The sequence below is a fragment of the Drosophila hydei genome, unplaced genomic scaffold, assembly GCF_003285905.1.
Source record: "Drosophila hydei strain 15085-1641.00,03,60 unplaced genomic scaffold, DhydRS2 tig00000060-arrow-pilon, whole genome shotgun sequence".
Lineage (NCBI taxonomy): Eukaryota > Metazoa > Arthropoda > Insecta > Diptera > Drosophilidae > Drosophila > Drosophila hydei.
The window spans coordinates 3,759,760-3,776,565 of record NW_022045656.1 but is presented as its reverse complement, the minus strand read 5'-3'; the positions used below and the strand labels follow the sequence as shown (position 1 = coordinate 3,776,565).

Below are 16,806 nucleotides of genomic sequence, written 5' to 3'. Positions count from 1 at the left end.
AATATTTTACAAGCTCTTATATAATAATCTTTAAAGTTTCATAAGCCTTCCTACATGTCTCTCTTTTGCCCACATAAGCCCAAATAAAACCACATTTGATATTCTTTATATTTTATAACTATATTTTTTATATATAATATCGCTTTTTCGTATCTTAGGTTAAAAAATAAATACGTACTTAATCAAAGTAGAAACACGTCGCGTCTAATAGCCGTGTAATTTATATGCAATTTAATATATTATTAAATTCTAATGCTATAGCTAAGATGTTGATTTGCATATCGCTGGAATAAATAGGTAAGTGTCTAAGATTTACATGTGCCTCTGCTGATAATTGTAATCAAGTTTTAATATTCTACAACTAACTGAAGCTCCAAACGGTTTAAGGTGTGCGAGGGGCGCTTAGTTTATTAATTCATGACCAGTACTTGGCCGTCTGGCCCTGGGCGGGCAGTGGATGGTTGTAGGCGGCAGCCACATTGCCGTGAACCGCTGCAGCCGCATAGTCAGTCAACTGATGCTGGGCGACCGCATGGTGGGCAGCCGCCGCGTTGTAATTGGCCGCCGCCACCGCCGACTGGTTGAGGTGGTAGGCAGCCTGTGACCAGTTGGAGGGCGACTCCAGCTTCGCATAATTATCGCTCAGATGCAAGGATGGCGAGATCTTTGACACACTATCCGCGGTTAGCTTCGAGAAGTCGTCAATGGTCAGCTTGGAGTAGTCTAAAATTGAAGAGAATTGGCGTAAGTTTAGAGAATTAGAACAAGATGTGAGGAAGGGAGAGATGAGATGAGGGGAAGTGAGAAATCAAATAGAGCTAAAAGAAAGCGGAGTGATAGAAATATTGAAGGACTAGATGAGGGAGTTGTATGAAAATGAAAAAGAACATCTGGCTGGGAGAAGTAGAAGGATTTTAGTTATAGTTATGAAGAATGAGATATACATAAAATAGGATATGGAAAAAAATAAAAAAAGAAAGAGTTGAATGATAAGGGACAAGGCAGAAACTAATAAAACAAGATATGATATGATGCAAGGTATTGAGTTTTATAATAATAAAAGGATGCTCAAGATGTTGAGCACGAAATAGGCAGACAAAATAGAAGAGAGTAAGAATCAGAAAGAAAGAGGGACAGAGTCAAATAATAATTGACTGAGGTTAAGGATCTATAGAGATCTACGTTTAAACGTATAAATGCTGACAAATGGATAAAGAGCTAAGAGAAAACAGATAAACAGACGGTGGAATGGAATCAAGGGAAATTAAATGTATTAAAAAAATATATATATTTTTTAATTGCCAAGTCGTTTATAGGTCTATCTGCAGAGAAGATGATTTACCTTTAAACTTAGGTAATTTCGGCTTAAAAATGCTGGAATATATAGTTTATTTCTATTTGTCTTGTATAATATTATTAAAATTTTAACTGTCAACTATGTAACTCTACCCAAAAAACTGTCGAAGATATAGTTTTTTCGATTTAATATGCCCGAAGAGGCATTCATATTTGTTAGATTAATAAATGTCAAGCTGTAGAGCGTAGTTTTTTCCATTTGCTATACTCCAAGTGGGTGTCGATATATAGTTTTTGAGTATAAGAAACAAACAAATTAACATTGACAGATGAAATAAAATGGAGGATGATCGACGAAATTCGAGAGAAATTGAATAGGTGGAGATGGGAAGCAGATGTAAAAACATGGAAAGAAAGTGACGGATCTTTGAGGTAGTAGAGCTATGATTTGAGCCAATGAAATCATTAAATAAAAACAATAATAAAAGAGAATTAAATATTGTAAATCAGTTGTTAAAGAGATTACTAAATAAAGGGAATTAGGTAGTTTCTTGAAGTTCGAATAAGGATTGCCTCTTAATTATCGTGTACCCACCTTGATGATAATAGTTCTGCCCGCCGAAGTGCCCGTGCTGTGCAAAGCTGCCCGGGAAGCCGTGCTGCGCCGCGCTCTGTACCAGATCGTATCCGCCCATTTGTGTGTGATGATGAGCCGCCGCTGCAGCTGCTGCTGCGCTGTGGGAGCTGGGAGCATGGGCGGTGCTGTGGTGGTGGTGAGAGCTGTCGGTCATGCCCGGTGCTCCGCTGGCCGTGGTGCCTGCGGCGGGACTGTAGCCAGCCATAGAGCCTACGCCCAGTGGACCAAAGCCGAGTGGTGCAGCTGCACCGCTGGGAGCGACACCCACGCCAACGCCTGCACCGCTGCCATTCATGGGCGACAGCCCAGACCCCGAGCCGCCTGAATGTTTGCGCAGACGCGCACGACGATTGGAGAACCAGACCTGGATGCGCGCCTCCGTCAAGCTGGTGGTCTGAGCGAGCTCCTCACGGGTGTACACATCCGGGTATTGGGTGCGTGAGAAGGCGCGCTCGAGAGCTTCCAGCTGCTCGGCGGTGAATGTGGTGCGGGAGCGTCGCTGTTTGCGTTTGAGAGGAATACCCGGCTCCGATTCGGTGTCACTGATGTCCGAGTCCCGGCCTGCGCAAAGAGAGACAGAGTTTATTAAAAGGCTACCAAAAATTATAAACGCCTTGTAAGAAGTCATAAAATTTTGTACGCTCAGCGCTGCTGAATGGGATATTTGGAAGAAAAGTTACTAAATCATATTCGATGGGGCCACCGACGTGGTGGTGGATCGCAGAATTGTGTGAGATCCCCTCAGCTACCGATCGCATGAGAATGGGAATTTGAATGGAAAATGGTAATGGGAAAGGAGAAAGGGGAACGGGAGTGGGAATGGGAATTCGAATGGGAGTGGGAGTGTCGACGTTCACTGCGCGCCATTGCATATTAATTGAAACGTCAGGGAGCGCAACAAATCTGTCAAAAGCAGCCGCCGACGATCGCACCACAGATGAATCGACGAAGCCGTTCGCTGAAGCTGGCGAGGAGAAGGCGTTGCCGCAGGCAGCTCGTAAAAGTCACCACAGTTGACAAGTGACACAATATATCAAATTACACAAGAAGATGACGATCGGCAAGTTGTCAGCGAGCAAGGGTGAGCCGATGTCGCGCCATGGAGGAGTGCGCCAATTAACTTCGGCATCTGTTTACGAAAGTAAATGCCGCCTTGCTCTCAAATCGGGCATGAAGCGCGGCGTGTGGCAGCGATCGCCGCGCTCGGTGGTTGGGAGTCGGTTACAGTTGGAGGGCATGCCAAATTATTTGGAGAGCTCATTACACAATAAACTGACATTAGGCTTGGCTAGGGTTCACTTCAAAGAACTTCGGAATTATTCAACAAGATCACAAGATCATTTTTCATAACGAGTTGCCTGCAGTCTCTGTTTCTTTTAAGCACACACATACAATCAATTGTTGGCTTGAGCCTGGCTTCGTCCTGGCAGCGGAAATACTTTGCCGGGTTTCCGCACCGCCTTCAATTAAATCGATCGTCCTTGATCAACCGCGAGCGATCTCATGTATGTGTGTGCGTGTGTGTGTGGCACAGGAAGAGCTCGTAGATAGAGGTGCATATTGTGGTTGCGGTCAACGTTGTAATCTTTTCCGGTCTGTTCAGTGAGAAATTATTAATTGATTTAGTGGATTAGGCCACTTTGATATAAGTTGCTTGATAAATGAGACCATTGCCTAAGGATCTAAGACAGGAAGTGAGAGTGCTTTGTAGAGCTGTTCATTGACTACAGCTGATTATGGACAGCAAAAGAAAGCTGTGGAAACAAGGATAGTTCTGGCTCGGATATCATGGGAAACAAGGAACTGGCAAGAGCTCTACTAAGTAAGATGGTATCTGTCTCTGATCAGATTAAGCTTTAAAAAATGAATATAAATATGCGTAATATACTAAAGGAAGTATTTTTCGTTCACCCCCAATATATATTTTATATTTAATAAGATCTCACACTAAATGTTAAAAAATAAAAAGAAATATTTACTGATCATTCATCATCATTTTCTTATTATTATTAAATACTTTGTCAAGTTCCAAAATATTAGATTCCTGATTTTACTGCTTTTTCTTTTGTTATAAACTATTTTAAAATGATGTCAACTTCCATTAAATATACTTTTCAATTTGCATACAATTTCATAAACCTATTATAAGATGGCTCAAGCCACACCCATGCACCTGTACAACTAATCAATGCAAATCTTTAAAATAGGATTTGCCAAAAAGGCTTAAAGTTTCAAGCACGCTTATAAAAGCCACAAAGCTCATAAGAAACACACCTAAAAATAATTATAAATGAAAAAGAAGAAAAGAAAGAAAAACAAAACCCTGCGAAAGCAAAGAAATCTTCAAGTGTGGAACGCCCACTGTTTAGTGGTTCGGGTTTCCAAAATTCACATGCGTATTAAGCAAGTGGAAACAAAAAATAATAAAAACAGAAGTCGACTATTAATCTTTCAACACACGCAACAATAAAACTTAATTATAAGAAACGGGTTCCCTTAAAAAAAACTGCAGAAGCTGTTCAATAAAAGCCGAGTGAGAAAAGCAAAAGACAGAAAGAGAGAGACAGAGACAGAGGGAAGGAGAGGGAGCTAGGGAAAAATCAATTAGTTTTGAAATGTTAAACAATTTATTAATTTGTTGCTACTACCAGTGAAACAGAGTCAGAGCTCGAACTTAAAACAATCCAGCAATGCAACAATTCAACAATTTAACAATTTAACAATCCCCAAAACGAAAAAAAAAACAAAGATCAAAGATTTGGCACCACCGTGGCTACCGGTGGTGCTGTGGTGCTATGGCTTTCTTTCTTTTCGATTGGCCCTGCGATGATAAATCGCTGTGGTTTTGTAATCCGTGCGGGGTATCGATCATTTTCAACGACGTTTCGAACTGCATTTTCCAAAAATATAAACAGCAGGTAGTAAATGGTGGAGCAATGGAGCAGGAGGCAGAGGCAGCTGCTGTGTGGCCAAGGCAGCCACTCTTGATGGACAGTCACAGGGCACACTTTTGTGTCCAAAGGGTCAAAAGATCGAGCGCAAGCAAGGCCCAGCCCCATAGACGAGATGCTATAGTCATCAATCAACACGAATCTGACACGATTTAAATTGCCTGCATCTAATATCAAATTTTGGGCTGCAATTGAAATGCCCCAGCAAGAGATCTGTATAAATATATGTATACAGATATATATATATATATACATATATATGTATCTATATTTATATATATATATATATATATTTATATAGGAGTAAACCTAAGTAAATGAAATTTGTTGTATCCAACTCATTGCCCTGGGCTTTGACACTTTTTATTAGTGGACACCACTGAGCTGAAGGCCACTGTCAGCTGTCAGCCGTAAGAGACGAGGAGAACTGTGGCGACACGCGAGGGCTCTGTCAGCAGCCAGATTTGGGATTTGGGCACTTTCGGGGTCTTCTGTCGGCGTGCGCTGTTTCGGTTATGTTTTAAGGCTTAAGATTCTTGTCAGCAAAAGGATTACAGGAGCATTAAAAATGTATATATATAAACCTTATAAATACATATATATATATATATATATATATATATATGATTTTATTTAGTTGAAACTTTTAATTGTAACTTTATGCAGGGAGCTTGAAAATCGTGTGAATGATCGAGAAAATATTTTTAACATTGAGCCAGACAAATGTATTTAATCAATAATTTACACAGCTCAAGAACAAAATTGAGAACTTTAGCTCAAAACTTCATTAACCAAAGCCTCAGTTAAATTCTATTTTTTTTTAATTCTTCAGGCTAAATTACAAGTTCTAAAAACTGACCGCCCAGCTAATCAGACAGCGGATAATTATATAACAAATATTTATTTAAATGCTTCTACCGAATATATTAAGCATAAAGTAACCAAAATTTATGCTCTATCAACGCCCTCGCAGTCTTCAGTCCGCTTATCAAATACAAATGGGAGGATGCACATTTAAACTAATTTACAAAATTGTTAACAGACAGCGGCAAAAAGATGGAGCAGAGACCAAAAATTAGTTATAATCATAATCCGGCGGCAAAAGAGACGCACCGAGCCAAGTCGAGCCGAGCCAAGCCGATTGTGCGGAGCCAGCACCCCCCGAAGATCCAGATCCAAATGCAGATGCAGTTGATCTTTCAGAATGAAATGAAACTAATTTAAATAACAATGCGAACAAGCACTTGATCAAAACAAATCCCCCAAAGATGAGCAGACAACACAGACAGCGACAGATACAGATACAAATGCAGAGAAAGATACACAGATAGCTATAGAAAGAGAGGAACAGCTACTCGGGCTCGCTTGGCTAAAGTGTGATAATACGTTAATAAAATATTTTGTAACTCATCAACACGAACGAGCCGCGCAGCGGTGCATCGAGCAAGAAAACAGAATACCGTCCCAACAATGAGATCAAACGGATCGACCCAGGACACCCTGGTGGGCATTAAAGACGCCGACGAAGATCGGTGCATTTGAAGTCGAGGCGCTGCTTTTGTTACGTTGACACTTTTTTCGGGCATGAACGATTTTAATGGGTGCCCGAACTGCTCGAACAAATGAGCCACAAGAGCCGCAGACCATATGCATGATCGAGGGCACGATCACAGCTCTCTGAGGGACCGCACACATATGCGCTCTGGAAAAGGAGCAGGATATTTTTGCGCAATCATCTCTCTTACACCCATTTGTCATGTGACACTGCAAGAATGCAGCAATCTCGCTCTCTCTCTCTTTAGCTCCCTGCACTCTCTCTCCCTCTCTCTCTCTTGTCAGTATTAGAGTAGGTGTGAACTACTCTTTGAGTCTTTGCGATCGGCGACCGTTTGTCTTCTGCGGCCATCGCCAGTTTGAGCTCTCTCTCTTTGTCTGGCTTTTATCTTCGATCTACCTTTCTCTCTTTGATTTTTTTGCAAATAATTGAACCTGTTTGTATTTGTTTCGGTGTTCTAGCTCGGCCCGAGCCTCTGCGGCACAATTGTTGCCGCATTGTCTGGCCGTCTCAAATATTTGGTAAATAGCCTTTGGCCATTCCCACGCGTGGTCCTGTCGGCCTCCTTGCTCTAGGCAATGCTCCTTTATCCTTAACACTAATTACCACAAGTGTTTTTTGTGTTCGTTTCTTGTTTTCTATTTTTTCTTTTTTGACTTTTTGAATTTTGTCGGTGTTTTGGCATTTGATTTTGTGTTTCTGTTTGTGTTTGTGTTGCTTTCCTTTGAGTGGGCCTTGATCTGACATGGGTTGGTCCATTATCACGCCAAATAATACAAATCGCACGCGTATTTTTCAGACAGAAGGTCGGCATCGTTTAGACTCCGATCTATTGTTGACCGCGTTTAGCGTGGGCGTTGCAACATTTAGCGGCAACTTTGTTGCAACTACCACACGAGGGCGTGGCAATTGGATATTTATCAAGCGGCTTAGTTCGTGGAACAGATGCCTTTGATCAAGGCAGCTACTACGAATGCCTGCAAATAGTATATATTAAATTTAATTCTATTTGATTTCCCTAGCTGTCGTGCCAAGTTCAAAACTCCAAGTCTGAAAATCGATATTTATCGATCTCACGAATATTACGGAAGATCTCGAAGAAAATAAATGCATTCTATGAAGAATTGTAAGACTCTACGCAGAGCAATACGGATTCTGATCAAGAATATATATATCTTATAGCTGCGACAATGTGTTCAGTTTTCTTTATTATTATCTACATTTGTACGCAGTTTCATTGGCTTACAAATGACGTGATTCCAATTATATATACCAAGAAACATCTTACATATATCGTAATACTTCTTCTATAAACTATTAAATAATATTGCGTCTAGTTTAATGCAATTTTAATTGGTTATCTTCAGCTGCAATGCGTGTCGGCATATACAAATGGAAACTGCTCAATAATATCTTTTGATACATTTACGGACTTCCCCCTGCCCCAAGTTTTATATATATTTTTGTTGTCACCAAGAGCTCCAGTAGCTGGCCCTTCGCCGCGGTCAGCTGCAGGCCCCACACAAATGTCTTCTGAAATGTTGTGTGTATGTGTGTGTGAGTGTTTTTATTCAGTTATTATTTGATTTTCCACATCTTTTGGCCGCTTTGGCTGTGTGTACGAAAGATCAAAGCGAACCGCCGCTAAACACAGTCAGCGACAATGTAGCATCTGGTCAACGGTTGGGGCTCTGGGACCCCGCATTGTATAAATTGTACAAAATCAAAATCAAACGAAATTATAAGTGAAATACGAGACGAAGAAATATATATTTAATAATGCATAATTTTTTGTTTGAGAGCCCCGCTTAGCCCCTGCTGCAGCCGTACCAAAGAAGGCGTTGATTACAGGCAAAGGCACCGACTCGGACTCCCGATCAGGTCGGATGCTTGGCCACAGGCTCACCACCGTGAATGGTGAATGTGTCTTTGTGAATGTTGTTCCGATTGCATTCTGATTGTGAGTCCCAGGATGAGGTCGAGCTGACCAGGTGAACATAATGACGGATGCATCATTACGAACTAAAGGGAATTGGTATGGGACTTGAAGCCTGAGCTCTGTTCGCTTGGAGTTCGGGAATGGCAATGATGATGGGAAGGCGTGTGCTTATTATACGCTTCGACAGTATAATGATAGCTCTTGCCTTGAATTTATATAGATTATGTTTAGTAATTGGCATTTGTACGATTGGAGCCACCATTTGGAGGCTGGCTAAATGGGTTAGGCATACAGGTGCTGAGAGGGCACGGATAAACGATTAAAGTGCGAGATTGTTCTGCATATAAAAATGTCGTAGGAATGAGATAAATAATTGAGCATAGAGATGCCAAAAGTTAAGAAACTGCTCCAGGTTTCAAGCTTATATCGTGATAAATCCTATTTGTAATATTTTGATATTATTTTTAACTTACATTTTAAAAAACTTGATATATCTTAGTGACATTTTTTATATGCATACATTTCATACATGACTTGTCGCACAGCATGCCAGAGGCACAAGCAGAGTAAATGTCTATTTGTTCAATGTCGACAGAGCGGAAAATAAAAACAGTTGCTTTCTTTTTGCTCAAGGTTGGGAAACTCCCAAAAGATCATAAACATTCATTCAGCAAATGCAAGCCGCAAGCATTGAAGCCATCTAATGGCATCCAAAGTCAAGGTGACAGCCCTGGCAACGTGTTCTACTGTCACCCACTGAGCCTTTGTAAGAGGTGTTTGTGTTGTGACAGAAATGGCTCGGCAAATATCAGAGAGGCCGTCGGCAAACTGGACAATTGGCAAAGAGGGAAAACATTCAAATGTCGGCTAAAGTACAGTGAAAACCTGCCTCTAATGATGCAACGGCAACAGCAACAGCAACAGTAATAGCAACAGCAACAATACAGGCAGACGAAACAGACAATTTTCTAGTCAATTTGAAGTCAGAAAGTCGTAAACCTAGAAAGGGGAACGCTTTGACCCCCGCCGATCGTTTATCGAATGACTTTGCATATTTAGCATGATTATTGGCCCCGTCCAGAGAGCGGAGTAGGAGTCAGTGTCAGAGTCAGAGTCAGAGTCGAAGTCGAAGTCGAAGTCGGTGTCGGAGTCAGAGTCGAGGTCTCACGCAAGGCAATTGGAAAACCGGGTTATTAGCTGTGCAATAGGTAGAGAGATGGAATCTGGAATCTCGTGTACTTTTGATTCTCAGGTGTCATCATCTACACCTATTTTGGGCCGTTTGTATTGCCAACACAACGAAACGAACAACCGACCGAACAAGCGATCGAACCAACGATCGTTATCGTATAGGCCAGAGATCTATTGTAATATTTTGAGCGGCTTTGATTTAAGTTTAAGTCGCTCGTTCTAAGACGATCAAAGAGCCATTGCCGACATCAACTTTGTTGATTTGAGCAACAAATGATTTGGGAATGATTTTACGAAATTACATCAAACATATCAAATAAATGATCACTAATTTTCGTAGCACGGAATGTGGCATACAACAGTATGTATATATATGAAATGGATATGCTATTCGTGTCCATTATAGCTGAACACTTACCGCCCAGTATGCCATGGATCGTATAGTCCTTGCGTCCATCTTCGCTGCTGCGATCGTTGCCCCTCAGCAGTCGACTGATCGATGAAGTCGACGGCGCATCAGCAAAGCCTTCCTGAAATAGAGAAAAGCAGACTTTATCAATGTGAAAGATCGTGTAAATGGATCGTTGATGTATTTGTATTTGATATCTGGTATCTGGTATCTAAATGAGCACTCGAAATCGTGGCAAATCAAGCACACAAATCCAATTAAGATAAGCCCAAGCCGCATAAATATTTGTGGGCTACCGGTTGGGGCCCATTAATTATACGAGCGTTAGGCACTCAGCTCGTCGAAATGGGCCGAGGATTTACGAATGCACTTGGCGCAGTGACATTAATTCCCCAGTTGCTGGGCAGCTGCCCACTTGCTGCTGTTTGGACACATTTTTTATCTCTAGTCTACTCTCTCTCTTTATCCCTCTCTTTCACTCCATCTCTTTCTCTTGGTAGCTCTCTGTGTTGTAATCCAATTAGAAGAAATGTCAAGCCGAGCAGGGCTTCAGAATTTGTCTGCGAATGTCACGTGTTTTGTTGACAATTCTGAGCTGTAAATCATAATGCACTTAGCTTTGCAGTTGATGCAACAAAATATATAGAAATATTATTTAATATTCCTATTTATTTAAGACTGTCTTGATAAGGCATAGATATTTTAAAGATTTATTTTAACAAAAGATTTATTTAAACAAAAGAAACTTTTTGTATATAAACAAACTCTAGCTAAATAAATTTATTTATTTAAAAGTTGATTTCCTTTACGTTAGAGTAATATAGAACATATGTTGTCCTATATCTTTACCGTCTTTACTATATTACTAGACTATATTATATTACTATCTTTACTATATTATTCTGCAAAGTCACAGCGTATCTATATCTCTCTCTAATCTTCGTAGCTTAAAACATAAAACTAGAAACTGTCGTAATTACATATATCTTAATGTTCAGAGCTTTTTTCAAATTGATTTGAATTTGAAACCTAATGGCGCTTAGGCAACGACAACACTTTTTCACGTAATTCCCGCGAAACTTGAAATCGAAATCAAATCATAACAGAAAACGTATAAAATCCAAACCAATTTCTCATGCAATGCAAAACGAAAACTGTCAGTTTTCATTAGAGCAACACGTCGAGAGTGCAGCTCCCAGCTAATCGCTGTCTGATCTCTGGAGCTGCAGCTGGAGTTGAAGTTGCAGTTGTAGTTGTAGTTGGAGTTGGAGTTGGAGCTGCTTAAAAAACTGACCCAGCGTCAGCGTCTCAAATGGAGTGGCATGTGCCGCAAACACTTTTTTCTCCCCCTCTCTGTCTCTCTCACTCTCTGCTTGTGATTAATAATAAGCAGTAACATGAAAATTATGAGCAGGTAATAGCTGAGGTGCCACAACTGGCACCTCATAGACATGGCCCAGACGCCGCTTAGAGCCAACTCAAAGTTGGAAACTGACATTTTGTCCAGCTGTAGGAAGGGGGAGAGCTGAGCTACACACTGCCTGCTGTCTGGTTAGCTGCTCCACTGGCTCTGGCTACTGGCTCTTATTTCTATTGAAAGTGTCATGAATATGACAACAACAACAGCAGCAGCAACACCAGCAACAGCAGCAACTGTTGCAGCAACAACAGCAACAGCAACAACGATTGAAATATGTTTTGATTTTCAACTAGACTTTTGTTGCGTTTTTTATGCCTCAAGGCACTTGGTTGGCTCCGGTCTACCCGACAGCTTCTACCAGTTGCCAGCTGGAATGTGTGACAGCTTATCTTGTAGCAACTGACAACTGGCTGCCGCGCCCCCAGCTCCAGACTCCAGCCCCCCGACTGTGCGACACCTTTTTCCTCTTCTTATATTCATATTTTATTTTGTTACCTCTTTGATTTCTGGCTACACAAATTCAATTGAAATTTAATTAATTAGTTGACAGTCGGATTGACACTTGAGTGCGCTTTAAATATATATATACATTGATATGTATATATATATATATATATATATATACATATGCGTTATTTTTCTACCTCGAAACTTCTCCTTTTATTTGAGTGACAGGTGTGATGCCCAAAGTTCCAATTGGGTATGAGTTAAGAGGCTTTATAGCTGAATTTCTCGGAAATCTTGGGTGCATATTGATAAACATGGCTTAAATATTTTGCATAGCTTGTTTTTCAGACTTAGAACTTAGTATATATTCATTTCTATGCATACTTTCTATCTGGCATCTGCTTAGAATGCATGTGGGAACACTGTTAGTTGAGTTTGCAGCATAAAAAACTTAATTGCACTGCTCAAGTGATCTTTGCGATCAGGCATTCGTTACTGGCGATTAATCAATTGATTTATGCAATAAATACCACCTGAATCAATCACGAACAGGCGGCAACCACAATTGCCTCTAACCACAAAGCAAGCGACTTAAGATCAGGCTGCGATCTTACCGACGATCATGAGGGACAGCATGAGATGCCGATGGCGTATTCTAATTAAGCGTGAAGCGCACCTGGAGGCACTTTTTACGCCTACTGCCAGCCATAGATGGAGAGAGCGATAGAGAGAGAGAGAGAGAGAGTGAGAGCTACAGATACAGATGCACAGCTAACAGATACATTCGACGAATGATGCAACTGATCGTGTGCCTTTTGCTGTTTGGCGGTTTGCAATATCTTCGACCGATCGCATCGATGGCCGCTCGAATCGGTATCCCCACATAAACTGTAACTAATTGCGGCTTCAAATAAAGAGCAAAGAGCAGCAAAGAGGGGCAATGGAAGAGTGAGGCAAGCGCAAGGGAGTCGCATCTGATCAGTAGGCAGCACGAGACACTCGGTCTGCCAGTCCCTGAGCAAACAACATTGGCGTAGGTTCAGAAATCTGTTTCGAAAACCCGCTTCAAGGCTTTTTCCACGCTTTGTTTTTATTCTGTTTCTCTTTTACTTTTTTATGTGCCAAAATTTATATTTATATTTTTCACGCTAATTTGTGCTAAAAATAATGACAACGTCTCTTTGCTTCGAATTGGACGTGTGTCTGTGAGAGAGGGAGTAAACTGACATATGGGAAAATGTCTGTTTTTGTCGCAATTTCAACTGAAATGACTTGAATTAAAGTAAGATAATACACACTGAAAGAAAATTAAGTGTGACAAGGCAAGGTGGTAAATTAACTAAATCATTAGGCAGAGGGCCTAAATATCATACTATGGTGGCCTTTGAATATTTTTTTCATTATTGAAATTCATCTGCCATGTCAGCTGGGATAAAGTAAATAATTGAATACCACATAGAAACATCAAATTCTAAATTTCAAATCAAGAGTAGAATATGGTAATAGGAATATATTCCTATTGCTCTTTTAGATATTTTTGACTTACGCTCAATTTAAGATATTGAAATCTTCACTTCAAATGTGCTTAAAATTGAAGAGAATTTACTTAGACAAAGACAGGCTGAATAGGACAGTACGCCTTGTATATAAGCTCGGAGTTGAATACAGTACGTAATCCAAGAGTACTATGACGGTCCCCTGCTCCTTTCAATGTAAACTAGATCCTTCGGCATTGAAAGTTTTAATACAGATTGAACTCTCTTTTTGAAGATATTTTATGTAGAATATCCAAGATTTTGGCTATATAATCTATATAACCCACGTATATTTAATTTTATTTGAGCTTATTAATGTTTACATATGAGAGAAGATTATAATATTAAATAATTGTATAGCTATCAATCGTACTTCCTATTTGAACTCGATACACCTACACATATCCTTTCAGCTCCAAGTTCGATCATAATATATTAACTTTCAAGTGATCTCTATTTCGCTCAGTGTTCCCTGTGCCGTTAGGTGCAACACGAACTGCTGCATTGGCCCACGCTATAACCTGGCCGTTTGCCCCATGCTAAGATGCTTGTCAAACCGGAAGTTAGAAGCGCTTGCCACAGGGCTGCATACAAAACATAAAAACAATGAAAAAAACTAAACAAACACACAAAAAAATAAACATATTGCGCTGTGTTGCAGCTTGCTGGCCTCAAGGATAAGACAGAGTCGCAGTCGCCGCACAACAACAAAAAGGCGGCCAAGATGAAGCCCGTTGGCGTTTTGCCGACTTTTATGCTTTAATCGATTTCTTAACGCTTTGGGTGGCATCTTGCTAAAATTTGTCGTCGCCGTTGTACAACAAATTTGTCAACTGGCCATCGTGTCAACTGTGCCAAATGGCCAAATGGCACACAGATAGACCGAAAGGCGGAAGGACAGGGCATATGCAAAGGGCCGAAAGAGATGGTAACGTGCCATAAACAAAGCCAGCGGGCGGGCGTGTAGGCCGGACCTGCACCCGATTCTATGATCGTCGACCCGAGTGTGCCACGTGACTTTTCGGAAAACGGAAGTAAGCCGCGTTTGTGTTAGCCGAACTGAATGGACATAATGCTATGCGGTTAGAGAGCTACTGCAAATCCGTATGCCATTTGTGTCCTCACATTTTATTGCTTCCTGCGCAGGTGCAGCAAGCCGTAGAGACAGAGCGAGCGAGGAGCACCCACTGCGCACTCACCTTCATCAGTTTCTCGCGTATCTCCCAGCTAAATATGCCGGGATTTTCCTTGCGCAGCTCATCGATTCGTCCCTCGATCTCCGGCGAAGTCACCTTCGGCTTGGAGCCGCCAATCACGCCCGGCCGAATAGAGCCCGTCTCCTGGTAGCGATTCAGTATCTTGGACACACAGCCATGCGAAACTCGTAGCTGTCGCGATATCACACAGGGCCTTACTCCGCTGGCCGCCATTTCAACTATCTTCAGGCGTATGTGGTTGGGCAGTGGGCGACCGTTGATGAAGACGCCGCCCAGCTGATTGACGCGTCCCTGGCCTGAAATGGGATGTCTTATAGTTCATTTGCACACCTCAAGCGATCAAATATTACAAAGTCAATATCAAATGTATATCGTTTTACAATGTTATTAAGGAAGTATTGAGTTTTTGATTTCTAATTCTAAAGTATGAGGGATCTTAATCAAGAATCCAGGAGTAAAATTTTATTAAATATAGATATTTTAATTATAATAATGTGCATATTGCAATATTTGATTTTATTACTCAATTTTTTAGTAGAGATTCGATTATATATAGAGGATATATATATAAAGGATTTCTTATACATTCTGAAACTAGGAAATTCTATATTAAGATCCAACTTCTTTGAAATATCCTATCAAATGTAAATTAACATCTTCAAAAAATTAGAATAGAAATTTAATATTTGAAGAGCTATATCCTTTCGACTGATGACCTTTGCGCCCCAGACTTACCCTGAAAAGGATAACCAGTAAAGAGCGGCCGCAAGGAGTTGGCGCTGGACATATCCATTTTGATTTTTACTGTGTTTTACTTATGAATTAACTTAGGAACTACGTTTGGCAGATGGCGCACAGACCAGGCGCGGAACTGGGCAGAAGCAATTGCACGCACAACACGTTGAATAAGTAGAAGAAGAAGTGGGAGCACAAGGAACAATGCACAATTCACATGACTCTATTGGTCGAAAAGCCAATCACTGCAGCTTGGCCCGCTGATAACAGTAAATAAGAGTTGCGCGCACGCGATGTCCGACGGAAGGAAGCGCGAGTTGTTTTTTTGTTTTTCGCAAAGCGAACTTCGTGACGTTTCTTGGAATTGCGCGCGCTTGGAACGATCAAACAGCACGAGACTTGCAAAGCAACTAAAGGCATAAATTAACGAAGGCGACGCCGGGCGGCGAATGCGGCCGACAATGAGATCGCGGCCATAAACTGGTTTCCCAATAGCAATACAAGCACACGAATCACACACTCACACACAAATACGCAGAGAGGGAGAGAGTGAGAGAGAGCTGCGCGCAGCTTTCGCGTCCGCCCTTTTGTTGCCTGGCGCCACAATATGGCAACGATCAAAAACGGTTGCCCGGTCTCAGCACACAACGTGAGCGAGACAGCGCGATGAGAGAGAGCGCGCGTGTGCGCGTTCTCGCTTGCTCTGCGCTTTAATCGAGGCAGGGGCGTAGGCCTGCGAGCCGGCTGCGCACGCTGATTGGCTACTCGCTGTGGGGCGGTTCGCGCTCTGCGCTTTGATATCAACAACAATCGCACAATCAAAGAAACATCCCCCCGACGCGTCCGCCCGTCTTTGCCACGCGGCGACATCATCAGCGATCTGTGCAGCTGTCACTAGTCCTGTCATGGCTGCTGCTCGCAGTGTGTGTGCGTGTGTACGTGTGTGTTGTTGTTGTTGTTGTCCTTGTGTGTGACACTTTTGTGCACAATATATGACTTTTGTCGCCGGCAGCCAATTAAAGCGTGAAGGCTGCCGACGGCACAGGACAGAGCAGAAGAGAACAGAACGGGACAGGACTCATGGCCACCGTTTTTACCTCTTGCGCATTATATTATCAATCGTTCCGGTTGGCATTTCAGCACCCACGGTCCTGGCTATGTGTGTATGTGTGTTTATTTATGCCATTTTTATACTCTTGCTAAAGGTAACATAAATTTGTCAATCTGTATGTAACGCTTAATAGAATTCGAGCTCTTGATATCTTCAATTCTAGATCAATAATTGATAAATTATTGAACTATAATTATATTAGATCCGTCTAATGCTTAAAGTTGCTTCAGAGAATTATCTGATAATTATTAATATGCTAATTAACATTCAAGCATTGAGTTATGCTATGAAAACTTGCAATTAAGTCAGCTTTACTCTTCAGATATTTTTATCATATAAATGCTCAGATATTTAGTGTAAATT

General features: G+C 41.3%; 1 protein-coding gene across 1 annotated transcript; it reads right to left on the bottom strand.

Annotated features, from left to right (window-relative positions):
- Window positions 1-205: 205 nt before the first annotated feature.
- On the bottom strand, window positions 206-15,719 carry LOC111594161 (protein gooseberry-neuro). Its single transcript, XM_023307348.2, has 5 exons — window positions 15,333-15,719; window positions 14,580-14,893; window positions 9,988-10,099; window positions 1,892-2,494; window positions 206-723 (listed from the first exon to the last, which is right to left on the bottom strand). Exons 1-5 carry the CDS (start codon window positions 15,388-15,390, stop codon window positions 416-418), a joined length of 1,395 nt encoding a protein of 464 aa, XP_023163116.1. The 5' UTR covers window positions 15,391-15,719; the 3' UTR covers window positions 206-415.
- Between the last annotated feature and the right edge of the window lie 1,087 nt (window positions 15,720-16,806).